General features: G+C 39.1%; 1 protein-coding gene and 1 long non-coding RNA gene across 2 annotated transcripts; one reads left to right on the top strand and one right to left on the bottom strand.

The window, feature by feature from the left end:
• Window positions 1-316: 316 nt before the first annotated feature.
• Window positions 317-7,679, bottom strand: CZH19orf33 (chromosome Z C19orf33 homolog). Its single transcript, XM_072430443.1, has 4 exons — window positions 7,521-7,679; window positions 3,685-3,806; window positions 2,934-3,002; window positions 317-559 (listed from the first exon to the last, which is right to left on the bottom strand). The coding sequence occupies exons 1-4, from the start codon at window positions 7,528-7,530 to the stop codon at window positions 443-445; spliced, it is 318 nt and encodes a 105-aa protein (XP_072286544.1). The 5' UTR covers window positions 7,531-7,679; the 3' UTR covers window positions 317-442.
• A 7,876-nt stretch (window positions 7,680-15,555) lies between these two features.
• On the top strand, window positions 15,556-18,280 carry LOC140343667 (uncharacterized). The gene is made up of 3 exons (XR_011923389.1): window positions 15,556-15,659; window positions 15,771-15,815; window positions 18,218-18,280. It is a non-coding gene; the product is annotated as an uncharacterized lncRNA (long non-coding RNA).

Raw genomic sequence — 18,280 nt, 5'->3', positions numbered from 1 at the left:
AAAAGGTAATATTAACCCTTGCAGTGCAAATGGCCAGAGGTAATTTTTTTTTGCTGCTGTTGGAGGGAGGCTTTCAAATAAAAAAATGTACAAAATCCAAGAGTTTTACTTCAGAAATGAGGCTGACATAAACCACCAAGACCCAAAAACAAAACATACTGACCCCGGGTATTAAAAAATCTTGTCACCTTGGCCTAGGGGTAATATGTCCAAAAGATTTCACGTTTGTATCATGAATATGTGGCATGTACCTTTGGACAAATTACATGTCAGAAGATATCACGTGTAAAGATACTCAGAAAAAAATACCAATAGGTACAATCAGAAATAGTAATTTATTGATGAAATGTTGTACATAAAATGTTTGTATGGGAATACATCACATTAGATCTTAGAATACAGACACAAATGTATTTGTATACATATTGTAAACATTCCTGGATTAGTGTTTCTTCTCACATTTTTCCTTTTTCTCTTTCTTTTCTTTTTTATCTTTGGGTTTCTTCTCCTTATGCAATTTCTTTTCCTTTTTCTTGTGTTCGTGGCCTTCTCCGTGATGCTACCAAGATAGAAGCTAAAGGTTAGTGACTATAGATATAGGCAAAATGTTGTTTAGACCCATTCTTGAGCTGTTATTGCTGTTTTTGAAGCCACTTTCTGTGTGGGAGAGGCTGGCAACCAGCAAGAGGGCAACAATGGCAACTTAGAAGTGTCCCTAAGCAGAACAACTTAGTCACTGACCACAACTATTCAATTGGACAGTAAAGGAGAAGCAGCATTCTGTAGATGTCTTAATTTTAAATAATCTTGCAAGTTAAATGAAATTCTGAATGCAGATTGAAATACACAGAGCAAGAGGTGGATAGTAGATTGTGCAGAGAAGTGATTCATTAGCAATGTTGGAGAGTATTTCCTCTGTGGTCAATGTCCACATAAAATGGCTATGATTTATATCTAAGGTGTCAGTTAGGAATTTTCCTAAAGCTTTAAAACGTAAGTTGTTGACTGGTTTCTTTCTAAAGCAGCCACAGCCTGAGTAGACACGCCTGTCTCCTACCAGCACCTGCAAAATGAGACCTTTGATTTTTGTACTGGAGCAGCAAACTCATTGCATTCTTAAATGTAAAGGTGCGCGATGATCCTATTAAACTGTTCATGAACAGTGAATTGTGCATGACATCTCTATTCACTGAGCACCAAAAGTGAAATAAAGAGGCTACTGCTGATGCCCTGATTTCCAAGTATGCTGGTTTATTTTTTTCAATACTTCCTGAATCTCTAACTTTGAAAGTTAGAAACCTTATGTGACACCCCCATGCCTTGACTGCCAGCAATTACGGCGAATTAAAGGGGCTACCACTAATCCCCTAATTTCGATATGCTCATTCACCAATTTAATACTTTATGATTCACTAATGCAAAGTATTGAAACCAGAGGGTCAGCATGGCAGCCAAGCTACTTTACTGCTCCTGATTCCAGCTGCTACTCAACTTTTCCCAGCAGGAACAAGCCAAGCACATTACCTAAGATAAAAAAAAAAGTTTGCAGGCTCATACATTAAATATATTATTATGAATAAAAAGTTACAAAAAATATTCCAGAATTATCAAAAATGTTATTACTGAGGATACATAACCTTTGCACTTGCATATTCCCTCCAGGGGAATGAATACATAATCTCTACTACTGTATTACTGGACTACTGTATTATCCTTCTGTTAAATTGAGTTGGCTCATGTCCTGTGATTTTCCTCCACAGCTTCTGTAATCATGGACTTCTACAAATATCCCACTTCCTGAAATGCTGCAGAAGTCCTGGGCTGCTAACCAGCATACTACATACAATTTTAGAGAGTAAATTTGTATAAAATTATCCTCCAGTGTTTATTTAAGACATGCAAATTGACGAGGAGGCTTTGGAAAAATTACACACTGCAACATAGTAACTGAAATTATTCTATATGTGTGTGACCAGGATAAGGGTGAAAGCTGGATCAACATGTTAGATTTTAAGACTCACATTTTTCACATATGGGTTACAAAGGAAAGATATAATCCATTGGTTTCCGCTTCTCCATGATCATCACCTTTAAAGCACTGTATAGAGTATGTAATAAAATGTAGTGTACAGGTAGCCCAGGGGGTTACATACGAGATAGGGACTGTAGGTTTGTTTGAATTGTAAGTTGAATTTGTATGTAAGTCGGAACAGGTACATTATTTTATTAAATGAAATTAGGACAGATGTTTGTCTCCACATATTATTAGGCAGCATGGTGTCAGTTACTGTATAATATCCTCACTGTGAGTTAATCACAAACAAAGCAAAAAAAAAAAAAACTTTTGGAGCCTAGACATTAACTTCATGAGCAAGCTGTGCTTTGATATGCAAAAAGAAACAACTGCAGAGTTTGTTTTGGTCATTAAAGAGTTAAGCTGCGTACACACTTGCAATTTTTGTCGTTGGAAAGGATCTTTCACGATCCTTTCCAACGACAAGGGACTACCCGATGCATGAACGGTGCTGTACATACAGCACCGTTCTGCTCTATGAAGAGGGGAGGGGGAAAACGACCAAGCGGCACCCTGCTGCACGCTCTCCCCCTTCCCTTGCATTAGGATCGGTCGTCGTTCATCATTCGTGGATCCGCCAGGACGGATCCACGGACGATGAACGACGCCGACTGTACACACGCCAGATTCTCGCCCCATATCTGGCCGATGTTGATTATCGGGCGAGAAAAATCTGACGTGTGTACGCAGCTTTACTCAGCTGTGTTTCATGTGTGTCATGCAAACTGCCCCCCTATCAAGGCACATTAAGAAGCAGGGAAGCCCGTTCGTATCTAGGAGTCGTCCATATGTTGCATGTCCTCAACTCAGGGACTACCTGTAGTGATAAAATGCTTAAAACAATTTGCTTAACATTTACCTTTCCTTCACATTCACTGTCACTTGAGCTGGAACTAGAATCACTGGAGCAGGAGTGCTTATGCTCCCCCTATAATATTAAAAAAAAATACAATGTAGTCAAAGTGTCATTACAGCAGTCATATACAGAAATAATGAGGTGATGGGGATTCTAGTCTGTTCTGTTGAAAACAAAATGTTTTGATAGCTGTGATTGCTGAGATATATTCTACTTCCTGTCCTGGTGTTACTTTGTCACTTGAACAGGAAGTAAGCTGAAATCTTTCCAATAGACCTACAGATATGAATATAAACTATTAAACTATCCTTGCTATATCTGAAACTTAAGTTTTGTTGGAGATGTTCTCTGTTGAATTTGTGTCCCTCTTTTCCTCATAAAGCTGGCAGGTACATGATATAAACATCTCAATTAAAAGTTCAGAGCCTGTTTTTTCCTGTCTTGAAATAGTAAATGGGAGCCATAGTATTTTATGAGTTAGAACAATGTACGTGTTGTTTCAGACTGGGCTTCGAGTTCTGTTTATAAGGCAGTAAATCTGACATTAACCAAACATTCTCTGGTGGAGAATCAGTTGCTGCCATTGAAAATACATAGACTTGGAAGAAGAGAATGTTTGGTGAATTTTAAATTCACGGCTTAAAGAATAGACCCCTTAGAATCTCATCAAATAAAAGTGTAAAAAATAAAAAGGTGAGTTTTCTTAAACTTTGGTTGTCACTATAGGTGCTGATTACAATGTACATTACTCTACCTTGTGCTCTTTACAGTGTTCTCCTCCGTGATGCCCATGTGCATGGCTGTGGTCCCCATGCTTATGCTTCACTTCTCCATGGGCATCCTTTTTCAGTTCCCCATGTTTCTTTGCATCAGCAGCTGAAAGAAAAAATAAAATTGTTCTCTGAGCACTTTAAATAAAATATACAGTAGCATCGTGTAAAGGGCTGGGATGAAATATTTATGCCTGTATTTTTAAACAAGCCATTCAGATTTTATTTATATTGTACTGGAATAGTGTCAGCTGGGTCTGGACCGGATGGAATGACCAACAGAAATACTTTCTTTTCCTTGGATTTTTTGTCCATGAAACAGGGATTGTGGTCACTTTGTATGGATCACTCCATACCATAACTATATAGACAACTCTGTAGAAAAACTATAATCAAAATAATCTGTGGATACGTAGCTGGCAGATACACATGTTTATTATGCAAAGTTCGGACAATACATTTGTTTTGCATTATGTACATATTACTACATGATTGCCTTCTCTGTAAGCTAATGACTATGAAAAGGAATGATATAGTAGGTGGAATTACAATGCAGAATGCTCAGAAAGTGAGTGGATTACAGGGAATTGCTTTAACTTGCATACACATTTGCAATTATAGTCGTTGGAAAGGATCTTTCACAATCCTTTCCAACGACTAAGCACTGCACGATGCATGAACAAGCACTGCTCTGCTCTATGGAGAGGGGAGGGGGAGAACGACAGAGCAACACCCTGCTGTCCGCTCTCCCTCTTCCTTTGCATTACAATTGTTCATCATTCAGACGACATCGCTCAGACGACGCGCGCTATACACACTTCAGATTCTCGTCCGATATTGGCCCTGAGCCGATTACCGTGCGAGAACCATTGGAAGTGTGTACGTAGCTTTACAAGTAACATGTCAGATGCACAATGACCCTATAAACACTGTTCAATAATATAAGCATGAATGTAATTTTGTACACAGAACATATTAGTTATCTATTGGTACTGATACTGATACTGAATAAGTTTCAATAAACGACAATATGTTTAAATTACAGATAGCAGACAACACCTATAGGCTTTTCTCCATGCCAGTTCACCAAGCTGAGTGTTGTGAACACACCCATTGCACTCAAACTGCACCAAAGAAATCCTTTCACACGGCCACAATCAATTCAATCTAATGCTGACGTATTATTATGACTGTGTTTTGTACATTAGCCACTCTCTGGCTATTTCTTGGGAGTATCCCAGAGTTGTCACAACTTCTTTAATAATATCATAGAATGTTATAAATTATAAAGCTAGGACAAATGTAAAAATAATCGCGGTTTGGTCACACCCGTCTGTTATTATTATCTATACTTTGTTAATAGTTAACAAAGTCCCAGAGCCGTGCCCCTGATGTATTGTGCCAAGAGCAGGGTTTTCAGGCAGGGACAAATCTTGAGAAGCCCAGTCTTAGACATAAAACATGTTACCAATAATAATTAATTTTCCCGAATTCATCTAACTGCTTTCAATGGCTTCAAAATGAGGCCTAAACAATATTGTAACATTGTTTGCCAACAATGATTGTAAGTGAGGTCACCCCTTATCTTATGTGTATTGAAAAACAATAAATGGAAAGGTTATAGGTATGCAATCAATAAGTTGCAACATAGCAGATTCATTTTCCAGGTTCTCTAATTGTTTTAATCTTTGACCAGCTTTGGCCACTACAATAGAGATAATAGTGTCCACAACATTAGCTAGATTTGATTTTAAATGTTGTAATGATTATTCCGTCTAACAATCTGACTGATACAGGCCAGGACAAGAAGGGGTGGGAGAAAGAATGTTACCAATGTGTTTTTCATGTCCTCAGGCAAAAAAAAAAAATACAATCTATATAGTTGTATGTTTTTGTTTTCTAAGAATCTATTTTTCTATCATATTATCCAGACCACCTCAAAATGACTGTTCCCTCTCCACCTGAGCAGCCAGTGTCTCTCCATTGCACAGGACCCAACCTAGGTTGTGGTGGAGATTCAAATATGCCAGAAAAAGGGTAACTGGCCATACCCAATGAATGTATGTCTGATGCTGCAAATGGGTAACATAGGGCTCCCACACTTTCAATGAGAACAGAAAGGGAGAGCAGAAGACCTAATGGCAATATAATCTGGCACTGATTAATCTTTTGATCCATGATTACCATTAAAAGGGTGAGGCAGTCAATACGAAATCTGATTCTCAATAGAGATATTATGACCAAAGGTTTAGGGTTTGGCATTATAACTGTCATGGGAATACAGGAGTTAGAGAATGATTAGGACTTGATCCATCCATATTTCCATATCCCCTGGGTCAAACATGACTCAGCAGTCAGTCTTATGATAGATGCTGAGAGGCCATGGGAACCAATGGGGAACAGATGTTTATGTTCCATATTACATAATAAACAGATTATTTACCATTTTTTGGTTAAATAAATAAATATTTTTATTTAATGATAAGTCACTGTTCTGACTTACAGTAGGTATGGGTGTAAATTTGAGCTATTGGGCTCTGTAAACCATAGGCTTTTTATCATCTAAGTGGTTAAGGATAAGTTATAAAAAAGGTGAAAATAAAGTATATAAAATGTCCCATGTCCTTAGACTATCTCTCAAAAATGCTGTATTTGGTTGTGTTAAAAGGCAAACAGAGGGATACATCACTGGTCTGCCTCCGAACTATGCCTAAACTTCAACTGAAAGTATTGCGCTTTGTGAACAAGACTTTTTACAACTTAACAGGTTAGGGATAATATAAAAAAGGGTGAAAACACCCAAGAGCTTGATTTGATGATTGCATAAAAATAGACATATACCTTCCATTCTCAACCAAGGTTCCTTTAAACCCCATGGTTCATCCAGATGTTGCTAGGGGTTCCAGTCCAGTGGTCACCAACCTGTGGTCCGCGGCTCTGGCCGGTGCGCCCCCCAGGGGGTCCGGAGAAGGATCACAGGCTCAGGGCAGTGGGCAGGTTGTGTCTCTGGTCTCAGACCTGTGATGGGTAAGTAGTTGGGTTCTTGCATAATTGCCATGCATGGCTCCCCACCCATGCACGGACCGGTGTCCATAAATTAAGTGGTCCGTGAGCTCCAATGCTCCAGACTGTGGCTGACTGATTTTCCATTTGATGATGGCTTCTGCAGAGCTCTGGTGCCATTAAATTTAGTAGAGCCATCTTTATGACTCTATTGATAATTTAGGTTTTTAATAAGGTCTGAGTCTGGCCACCACTGCAAGGGGGACATTCTTCACTGGCTACCATATTAAGAGTATTTTTCCTATTGACCCTTCAAAAACTGGTTTGAATAGGGATTCATTGAGATCTGAAAGTTATTTTACTGTGGGTTAAAAAAGCTGATATTTCATTTATTTTTACCAACCTAAAAATTAGAAATATGATTTTCCTATGAAAATGTCATTAATATAATCTGTTTCAATGAAAGTCTGAGCAGTTGTTGCCTCACTAACTACATTACCCTGGGGTCCAAGGATGGACTTGGCCAGTATCATGTCACTGTTATTACTAAATAAGTCATTATCATGTTACTATAATTATATTCAGGTCCATGGACAGATTGAGCTGTTATCATGTCTCTGTCACTATTATATAATAAAATAACACTAGTATTTAAAGAGGGGCACTGATTAAAAAAAAATTGCTATTGAAAAGGGCTATTAAGTAGGAATTAGCAGTATAAAGTAGCAAATTACTACCTGTTTGCATTAATAGAATTGTTTAGGGACTTGGGTACAATCTGATCAAGGGGAGAAGCTATATGAAAAAGTTTTCTTACCTGAAGACATGTTTAGTGAATAGAGGTTGTCTTCTGGCTGCAGGATCTGTGATGTGTATTGAGCTGTGTCCTGGGATGGTAAGGCAGCTGTCAGGGAGACTATGTGCTAGGTGTGTCTGGTCTCTGAACCTTTATGTCTAACAGCTGGAGGGAGGTGTGATGTGCAGAATACACTCCCTGCAGCCAAGCCACATCCATCCTGGCTAAAAATATCCAGTTACAGAACTAGTATTGTGCAGAGAGGTCCCAGCCAGTCAGATTTTTCTTGTTTGGTGGAAAATGATATGATCTGCACATTTTGTTATTCAGCAGACATCACAAGACATGGGCTGACATATGACAAATCTTCAAATGTTTACTAGCTGTGTGACTGATTCAAGCAACACATAAAATGGTTAACATGCACATGGAGATAACTTCATGGGGACATCACAAGCCTCTTGCAACTTTTGCGTAATCCTCACTACCTTTAAAGAGAACAAAGGCTTGGTTTATACAATAATCCAACTGTTTAGCTTTAAACTAGAGTAATCAGCCCTGCATAATGAAAGTACTGTAATATATTTATCACTTTTTTTAGAATTCTTTACTCTATACTTTGCAATTTAGCTTCATATAGGCGGTCAGAGGTCAGCAGTCTGACAGCTGATGCCATGTCCACCACCTGACCTAACCCACTCTACGAAAAAATTGGGAAACAGAAAATATAAGGTGACCTATGACCTTAGACATTCTTGGTAATGATTCAACGCCAGGCAAGAAACGTCCCCGACTATAATACCTAAAACATTTGGATTCTTGCATAACCCATTTGTGACTTATTAAGCTCCACTGATGTGATACCAGTCTCCTGATCCAGATATCCGAGACAAATTTTGCCATGCCCTTGGCAGGTGCATGCATGGTGCATTCGTGGTACCATTAGGAATCACTGGCACCCTGATGCCAGAATGCATGCCATGTGTGTGTTGTGTTGCCGCAGGCATTTTCGCATAGAACACAGTAGTGGGAATGAGCACTTAGACTTCAGAGGAGGTCTAGCAGGTGCACCTTAAATTAAGCAGTGTGCAAAATGTGCATAAAATATTTATATCATGTAAAAGTAATGCTGATATCTAATCTTAGGCACACCCAATAACTAGGGCTGTAAAATAGTTAGTTCTATTGTTTATGAGCAAACAGTGATTCATCCCTTCAAGTCATTAAACAATCAGTAACCCAACAATGAACCCTACCCTGTCCTTTGCACAGAACAAACACATTTCACTGTTGGTAATTTTCATTATTTATTTTAAACTTTTTTATTATTACTCAGGAAACGGAAATATATGGGGTAGTCTGTCCCTGCTAAAGCAGACATTTATTTCCTATGCCAGCCATTCTCAAACAGAGTTCCTCAAGGGGTTCCTGGAGCTTTGGCTGATTGATGATGTGATCTCATAAACTCATGCCCCTTAGCTAATGTTTATTATTTCCTTTAAATGGAGCCTTAGGCTATGTACAGTACACACGTGCAATAATTGGCGAGTGTTGGGGGGGGGGGGAGCGCATGGAGGGCTGTTGACACATCTGCAGCTTGAAATATTCGGGCTGCTGCAATATTTAATGTGTTTTAATATGTGGGACCTGCTGATGTTCTGTGCATTGAAAGAGACCCTGTCATAAAACTAAAAAAAAAAAATGCAGGAAAAGTACAGAAAAAAAAATTTCTTTCCATTAACAATTTCTATTCACTTGCAAATTCCATTGCACTTCAGAAACAATCAATTCCATAGCAAAGACCCTTTCCTTCTTGCATGTCAAAGCAATCTTCTATTCTGTGTCTGTCTGTGCAGGCCCAGCTCCTAAGTTTCTCTCTTTACCCCACTGCATAATATTTTATGTAGCAACCAGAGAAGCATAATAGGGTGACAAGTTTGAGTCTGCTAGGGCTGTCAGCAGCACATTCAAGATAGTAGTACTCAGCAGCAAATGTAAGGCATTTGGATGTCTACACAACGTAAGCTGTATGTTTCTTCTGTGCTTTTTTATATTAAAAGAGAAAAGAAAACAACACATACAAAGAGTAAAGAATTGGAAACACATGCATCTGCATGAGTGTGAATGTACTCTAAAGGGAGTCGTGTTGGCTATGGTACAGAATCACTGGAACTGATCTCAGAAAACAGCATCACAACTTATCAGAGAACATGATGAATCAGGGCATGGGATCCACAATAGGCACAATGATTATTTTTTTTATTGATTGACCCTGTATATAATACAACAAGCATGCAATATTGTATCAGTTGTGTGCTTTTAGAATATTTTTCTAATAAATGCTTACTTTCTTGTGTGTTCTGCACCAATTTAGAGCTTTGTTTACTCAGTGTGACATGTGATTCTTTTTGGAGGGCGTTGCTGTGGAGTGTCTAACAAGAGCATAGAATATTTATAGGAATGAAAGGTAAGACAAAGGAAGGTAGTATAGGTAACAAGAATCATATACTAACACAGCTATATTAGATCTTAAAATATCAGCATATCTGAAATAGCAACTGTGATGCATATATCAGTGTTTAGGACATCATGGATGAGGAGCACCTTTAACACAATAGCAAGTGCAGCCATGTTTATCAAGCTGCGCAGTTGTGTGTCTGGGAAAGGATGGATGAACACTGGGGAAGGGTCTAGATATTTCCTGGTGTTTTGACATGACTCTGTAATTTTTTTATATTACAGTGTCTTCATGTCAAACACTGTGCTACTGAGGTGCCATGGTACACAGAGTTATGTTGCGGTATACCATATACCTGAATTGTAATGTTACACAGCGGACCTGATTTATCAAAGCTCTCCAATCTGGAGATGATAGACCTTCATGGGTGGATCTGGGTGATTCAGCAAACCTGGAATGGGCTTTGCCTAGTAAAGAAAACACTGATTTGAAGAAAATGTATTCCATGTTGGCTGGATCACCTAGGTTCTCCCATGATAGTCTATCTTCTCCAGTCCTAGGGAGCTTTAATAAATCCGACCTAGTGCCATTTTGCCATATACCATGTCTATGAAGTGGCATTACTCAGATGCCATGATGTCATATATGTAACATGAATACATTGCCAGGTATCAGATCACAGTTGTTCATAGGTGTTTCATACTTTAGTGCCCTCCTTTCACCCCATCAAGAAAACTAATCCACCCTTTATTCAGCTAATGAAGTGCCAGACACCATTTGTCTGTTTTCTCCAAAAAAATACATTACTATTTTATACATACAATTTTCCTGCATGCAAATAAATAATGAATGATAAATAACAATTAAAAAAAGCAGACCTACTGTGAAAATGAGAATACAATCCAGTACATTGCAGAGGCACATTTAGGTGGGATCCCTGCCATCTTGAAGACTAAGGCCCTGAAGAAGTTGTTGACCCTGGGTATTTGCCCACTTTACCCTACCCTATAACCGGCCTTGATTTTGAGTCACCCATGTCTCCCAGAAACGACTGAAATTGGACCAAGATAAGGATTTCTTTCTTCTCACTTCCTGTTGTGTCTCTGGGACAGGAAGCAAATGAAAAGTCTCCCCAGGACACAGACAAAAAAAATCTGACCATCGTTTAAGTCCTTTCAATAGGGTTTGGTCAGGGTAGATGTAAAGGAATTCTGTAGTTAGAAGGTATGACTGGTGTTGTTTTTTGGGAGCTGAACTGTAGCAAATAGAACTCAAGTTTTTTGCCCTGCCATACAAGACTATGATGTGTAAAAATCAGGTCTGCATACAAAGAAATACAAAATTATTTGGTAGGTAAAGGAGCTCCCACATGTGTATTTCATTTGTGTACGCCTCTTAGATTGTAAGCTCTTCTGGGCAGGGTCCTCTTCTCCTCCCGTGTATCTGTGATGCAATATGTAATATGTCAGTGCTATTTAAATACTGTATAATGATAATAAGTTGTGTAATTTATTACACTGCTTTGAATGCTGGTTCCCTGGCTGTATGTTGTTTTCCCGGTAAAATTGGTAAAAAGTACCAACTACCATTCCAATATTCCATTCACCAGCCACAAACATTTTCTATTGAGTACACTTCATTTTAATAAATATTATTATTATATAAATATATAATATTTATAAATAATATTTGTATAGTACTTTTTATTTATATAATATATATTATTATCATAATATTGAAAACATGATTTAAATAATACTTAATATTTATTTATAATAAATGTATTGTAATATTATATTTATATAAGTATAATATTTTTATAAACAAATGGAAGAGCTTGCCCTGCATCCCGTTACCAGGACAACGGCTGGGAACTGCGTAGACGCACGTGACCAGAAGCCTTGTCATTGGAGGGATCGCGTACACTTCTCCATATTGTGGTTGGCACTGGAGGTCATATGGGCGGAGATTTCCCTGGACGTCATATAAAGCCCAGTAAACACTTACACGCAGTTGTGTAGGGGGCGGGATAAGGAAGTGTTTGTTCTAGCAAAGAGGTGGGGATAGGTTGGGGTTTGTGCAGGTTTACTGGGGACACCCTACAAGTCGGTGAGTGTCTATGCCATGTAATATGTCAGTATGTAGCATATATATATATATATATATATATATATATATATATATATATATGGCGTGGGGCTCTTGTGTTTGTTGTTTGGGGGGTGGGGGCTGTGTACCTTTCTGCATGCCTTTTTTTCTGCCAATGGCTGCTATTATTCCAATACTTGACAATGTATTCTGCTTTAAACTATGACAACAATTTTATAGCTTTGTATGAGGTGCTGAATGGTTAAAATTCCTGTCAGGTTCATAATGCAAGCTGTAATGGTGCTGGGTTGCTGATTTCAGTAAATATCCGAGGCAGATATTGCCACTGATATAAGGAGGGAGGTCCCCTTTTTTACCGGAGGGAGGTCCCCTTTAGGCCACCTTTTTACCGGTGGGAGGTCCCCTTTGGGCCACCTTTACCGGAAGGTAATATCTGTAGGTTGGTTCATGTCCATGGTGGGGAAACAGGAATAGATTCTTAAAAAAACGTTTCCTATTAGTTAGCAAATGTTTTTTCAGTCCTGAACCAGATCCATTTTCTAGATGTGCTGAATCACTCAGGTTTCCCCATGATAGTTAATCTTCTCCAGGCTTGAAGGGCTTTTATATGTCTGGCCCAATACCCTAATGATTAGCTTATAATATGGACAGCTGGGAATTAATCATTCCTATATAGGAGCTATACACCTACCTATGTGCAGTATAGGTTAGCCCTAATTGTCTCATTACTTCCATTTAGCAGAAGAAACACATGAAGGTGTATTGGCCGTATTCCGCTCCATTCTCTTGTACCTATAGCCCTTCAGTCTGTTCTATAGATTTGTCTGCACATATTCACTTTTTTCATTATACGCCTGCAGTGATCTCCCTGGCCCCTTTGAGCCGGGTGCACCACCCAGCACTTTTTTGTTGTTTTTAGATGGTATTGAAAACTTGGGTTACAATACAGGGGCTGCTACCCGCCTACAGCTACTTCCCACCTAGCTTTCTAGGAAAAAAAAAACTTTAATACCTTTAGGGAAAACCTGTGTTAAAGAAAAGCTTCCATTTCTGCCAGTGGTGGTCAGCTGACATTCTGATCTGCAATAAATATGTGGCTCAGGAGTTCTGACCTACATATTCTAGGTTAATGAGTCAAGAGGTATAAGTCAAGAACCCAACCTTTCCAGAAGTAGGTCAGCAGTAGCATCCTCTGTATTTTAGGATTACCTGCAGGGTGGGGGCTGCGTTGACAAAATCAGACATTATCCAATAGCACATTCACCTTTAAGGAGTCACTTTTTGACTATTACAATATTTAATTTTTTTCTAATTCTACCCTTAGTACACCATAATAACAAAGTGGAAACAAGTAATACATACTACACAAGTATTAGGAGCTTTTGCAACAACACTTGAAATGTAGCAAAAACCCAGCCATGAGGAACAGCCTGCAGGGCTCAGAGACAGTTGTTGCAAAGCACAGATCTGGGGAAGGCTGCAAAAACATTTCTGCTGCAGTGATGGTTCCCAATAGCACAGTAGGCTCCATAACCCTTAGGAAGAATTTTTGGCAGAACCAAGACTCTTCCAAGAACTGGTCATCTGACCCAACTGCAATGGAGAGAGATGACAATCTTGAGTTTCAGAGACCTGTGTGTAGATGTGACCCAGTTCCAGAGGGAAAAACTGCTGCCCTCCACTGATCTGGGCATGATGGAAGCCTCTCGCCATTTGGAGTTTACAAAAAAGCTCCCGAATGACTCTGACTGTGAGGTACAAGATTCTCTGGTACGATTAAAAAAAAAAAAAAAAAAAAAAAAAAATTGAACAGTTGTGACTTTCATTCTAAATGTTATGTCTCGAGGACACCAGGCACTGCTTACACCTGCAAAAAATACCAACAGTTAAGCATGGTGGTGGCATTATGTGGTCAGGCTATTTTTTTTAATCGGCAGAGACTGGTCAGGGTTGAGGGAAAGCTAAACAATGAAGAAATGAAAAACATGTTCCATGGTGTTTGGAAGGTTCACTGGAATACCCTAGTACACACAGAGTGTTTAGGGGGTGGAAAGGGGTATCGATTTTTTCCCAGTATTCCCACTTACACCCAGGAATTAAATTGTATATTAGCATACTATTTACCATGGACACATAGCAATAATAAGTACAATTGGTTAAGTGTTAGAACCTTTTATCTGAAGGTTAAAAAAAAAAAAAAAAAAAAAAAATACCCGTCAAATGAGACACGCTTGTTTAATAATATAGTACAAAGTTTAAGGGTCATGAAAGGAGTGTTTTGTCAAGTGTTGTCAGTTAGGTTGTTCACTTCTAACTGCTGGTCCATATGGGTTAAATTGTCATTAAAGCCAAATCTCACAAAAAATTTTATAAAATTTAAATATATATATATTACAATGGTGCCGAGTGTTTGTGAGCCCTTTAACCTCCCTGGCGGTAACCCCGAGCCACACTCGGGGTGAAATTGCCACGGAGTTTAAAACTCCTACCTGGTTCCAGTGGTGCCTGCAGTGTCCTCTAGTGATGCCGGGCATCTGTGTAACCTAGCTATGCCCGGCCGACATCTGCATCCCTGACGTGTGAACGTTGGCGATGTGAGGGGGAAGCAAATGCCGGCCTGGCATCTGCTCACCAGTGTGTGGCTGCAGAGTGGGACTGTTGGGCTGGGAGGGGGGACCATGTGGGAAATTTGAAATGCTAAGTATTTTTAAATGTACCACTTTTATATTTATAAATACTTTGCATTCATACCACCAGGGAGGTTAAACTTTTCAATATTTTTGATTGTGACCAGAAACCTCTGATTTTCAATGTCCTAAAAGTGGATAAAGAGAACCTAGCTAAATAAAAATGATTATATTTGGTTATGTATTTAATGAAAACAATAACTTATCTGTGTTTGGTAAAAGTAAGTGACTCCTTAGTATTTTATAAATTGAAGGTGAAATCAGTCTGATGATGACTGATGTGGGTGAGTGACCCTGTTACCAATGGAGCTCCAGAAATTCTGTGTAGAGATGGGACTTGGCAATGGCTGATCGCACATAACACTTTTGTGTATGTGCATCATAGGTAAAACACCGGAGGCATCTGAGGAATTGTGGATGCCCATAAAGTGTGTGTGTGTGTGTGTGTGTGTGTGCGAAGTTACAGACAATCTCTAAAGAGTTTGCACTCCAACAATAAATAGTCAGATTGTCTACAAATGGAGGAAAACAAGGCTTATCCTAACCAAATCATAGATAACTTTAATTGCAAGGTTTGTATTAGTCCAGAAGGTTACAAAGGAACCTAAAGAGTAATGTCTAAGCCACTGAAGGCCTATCTCACATGGCAGATGTTGATGTTCATGAGTCCACTATCAGCATTGGTGTGTATGCCAGGGTAGCAGGGAGAAAGTCACCTCCAAAAAGTATTGCTGACCGTCTACAGTTTGCTAATGATCATATGAACAAACCAAAAGAATTTTGGACGAATGCTTTTGAGGATTCCATCTGGTTCGTGGTGGTCATATTTTGGATGGAAACTATCAGTATGTGGCTGTTTCTTTGCCATCTATTCCAGGACGGGGCCATGTACCAGTGGGGAGAAAGGTGTGTGTGTGTGGGGCTAATTACAGGGCTTTTACCCGATAATGTATTCATTGTGGACCACCCGCAATTGGGCACACACTACATAACAGTCCGCTTCTGTTTCTTTCTTAGGATTTACGCTACCCATCCTGACCAGATCATGTACGTAATTATAAGGTGAGTGAGCACGACGTGTGCATGGGATTTCATTGCCAAATAATCATTTTCCATATTTAGAAAGTTTCTCAAACACACAAGGTAGTGTAAACCCTGCAGTGACGGGGCTATTTGTGTAGCAAATGGGGAGTACAAATTATAATAAAAGCAAATAGACTGGAAGTAAATTTATAATACTAAATTCAAGTTAAAATAGTTTTGTATTTCTGCCTCCTACAAAAAATGTGTCTCTGGTTGGCCTGCACAGTGACACTATTTTACACCAACCTTATAGAAGAATATTAAACTGCTTTTCAGCAGAAGCAAGAGGACACTCTCCTCAATGCAGAGTAGGCATTTTGTCTTTCATAGCTTTCAGTAGAATTGTCTTTCTAAACCCGTATCCACTGGCAGTAGTGAGTACAATTTCCCGGCCCACTTCTTCTGTCTTACCACATTCCAATAGTGGGCAATGCAGCCAGTGTAACTTTTTGGCAGTGGAGAGCAACGGCACCTTCGATGAAATCCAGGAAAAATATTTCTGTATTCAACTTCCAAGGTCATAGTTTAGATTACAAATCCAATCTTTTGTCCAACTAGATTTGTGGGCAAATATGATTATTGAACATTATTTGAAACATGGACTTTCTGATAGGATAGTGTGTGCGTCCTCTCCTTCCATGCAAAGAATAAAAATTGCTACTCGACAGTGTTGGTTGTTGTACCTATATTTAATATGCACAACTTGGCTGTCCATGGTGTAGCTGTCCATGGTGTACCCAAAGGCGTGTGAGTTGGCGGAATTTGAAGTGGATCATGGCCATTGTATCTCACTATAGCCACTTGGTAAGGGTCGTTTATTGTGTTGCCTTATGCTTTATCAAACACTTCAACTAAGGCCAATAGATTTATAGGTTTACTGTGATGTAATGCCAGGAATGTTCTGGGTTCTGCTAAATGCTGCTATTAACATTGGAGGATAATTGACTCACTTACCCCAGAACTTGAATATAATTGGGGTGTTTATGGAGTACCAGCAGCTTATGTTACCCCTACAGGGAAACTGCAGACAGTAAACATGTGACAAATATGCTTGCATCTAGACTGGTGGTGAGGTTGCAGTGTGGTTACCATTCCCCATGGTAGCATTTACCTGCAGCAGCTCGTTAGAGAATGAATGGGGGTCCTGCTGTCAAATATGCAAAAGCTGCTTCTTTAGGAACCGATGTCCCAGTGCTGGCAGGGTCCCAGCTACCATAAGCCATGGGTGTGAACTTGACCCATGAATAGGCTGGATTTAACTTTTCAATATAAAAAAAAGTTTTTTTTAGGTCTAGTATGGTACTGACGTTGCCTGTGATTTGCTAGGAGTTGTGATCAGTCATTATAAAGAACAAATGGTTTAAGTCGGCCTAGCAGCATTGTGGAAGCACAATTGTTATATAGTCAATTGCACTTACATAATATAACTAGGTTCACACATAGGGAGCAAATGTAGTGGCAAGGGAAAAAAAAATGTAAAGCTCCCTGAATTTAAACTATTTGGCAACATTATTATGGCACATAAAGCTTTTAAAATGGAGCTGAAGTCTCAAATAGTAAGACCTTGTGATCGGATACATCTGGATATAAGGACTGTGATCCTGGTATATGAGGGAGGCTTACAGGCTTATACCTATCTGAAGGGTGAGATCTTGGGCTATTCTTCCTCTTGTTGCCAGTCTGGGCACTTCTGTATTGCCGCTTGTTCTCATTTATGGGGACTCTGACAGAAGAAATAAAATGCTTTCCTTTACCAGGATGGCCACCGTCACAGACACAATAGAGAACATGGCAAGAAGGTAAGTAATGTGGGGGGCAGAAGCAATGAGACCATAGGCAATTGTGGTGACTGGTTGTTTGGCCTTTGCTTGCCAGTAATTTGTGCAGACAGCTAGCTGTTTATCAAATTGTTGAAAACCACTGAGCAAGGATCAGATTTTCCCCATTCTCTGATACAATAACTGACCCAAAGAGGGAAATTAGGCACCAAGGGAATCTGTTTCTTTTGGACAGCTGTATGCTGTAACATGGGTACCCTTTAACTAGATTGAAGTATTATGTAGTATAAAATTGTACCTGGTGAAATATGTAGATTAGTTCCCCTGGTATTGGGATTCCCTGCTGTCCTCCAGTAGATAAAAGAAGGGAGTTATAAAACTGGCAGCCAATCATTTGATGGTTCTGTGAACTTTACATGTTCATAGCACCATCTAGTGGCTGAATAGTAAAATCACAGGTCAGTAATGTTAAGGCAAAAAATGTCTTCTGGGGGATTCCTATATTTTTTTCTAAACATGATGACAAAGCAATTATTTGTGTGCACAATGTTAATGTATAGATTGTTTTTAATTTTTTTTTTTTTTTTTACTCCCACCCTCCAGAGTTGACTCGCTAAGGTAATTGAGAATGAAGATGGGCCAATAAAAGGGAAATTAAAGACTTTT

Source organism: Pyxicephalus adspersus, chromosome Z (assembly GCF_032062135.1).
Source record: "Pyxicephalus adspersus chromosome Z, UCB_Pads_2.0, whole genome shotgun sequence".
In the NCBI taxonomy this organism is placed as follows: Eukaryota; Metazoa; Chordata; class Amphibia; order Anura; family Pyxicephalidae; genus Pyxicephalus; species Pyxicephalus adspersus.
The sequence above is the reverse complement of the archived record's forward strand: the minus strand, read 5'-3'. Positions and strand labels throughout refer to the sequence as shown.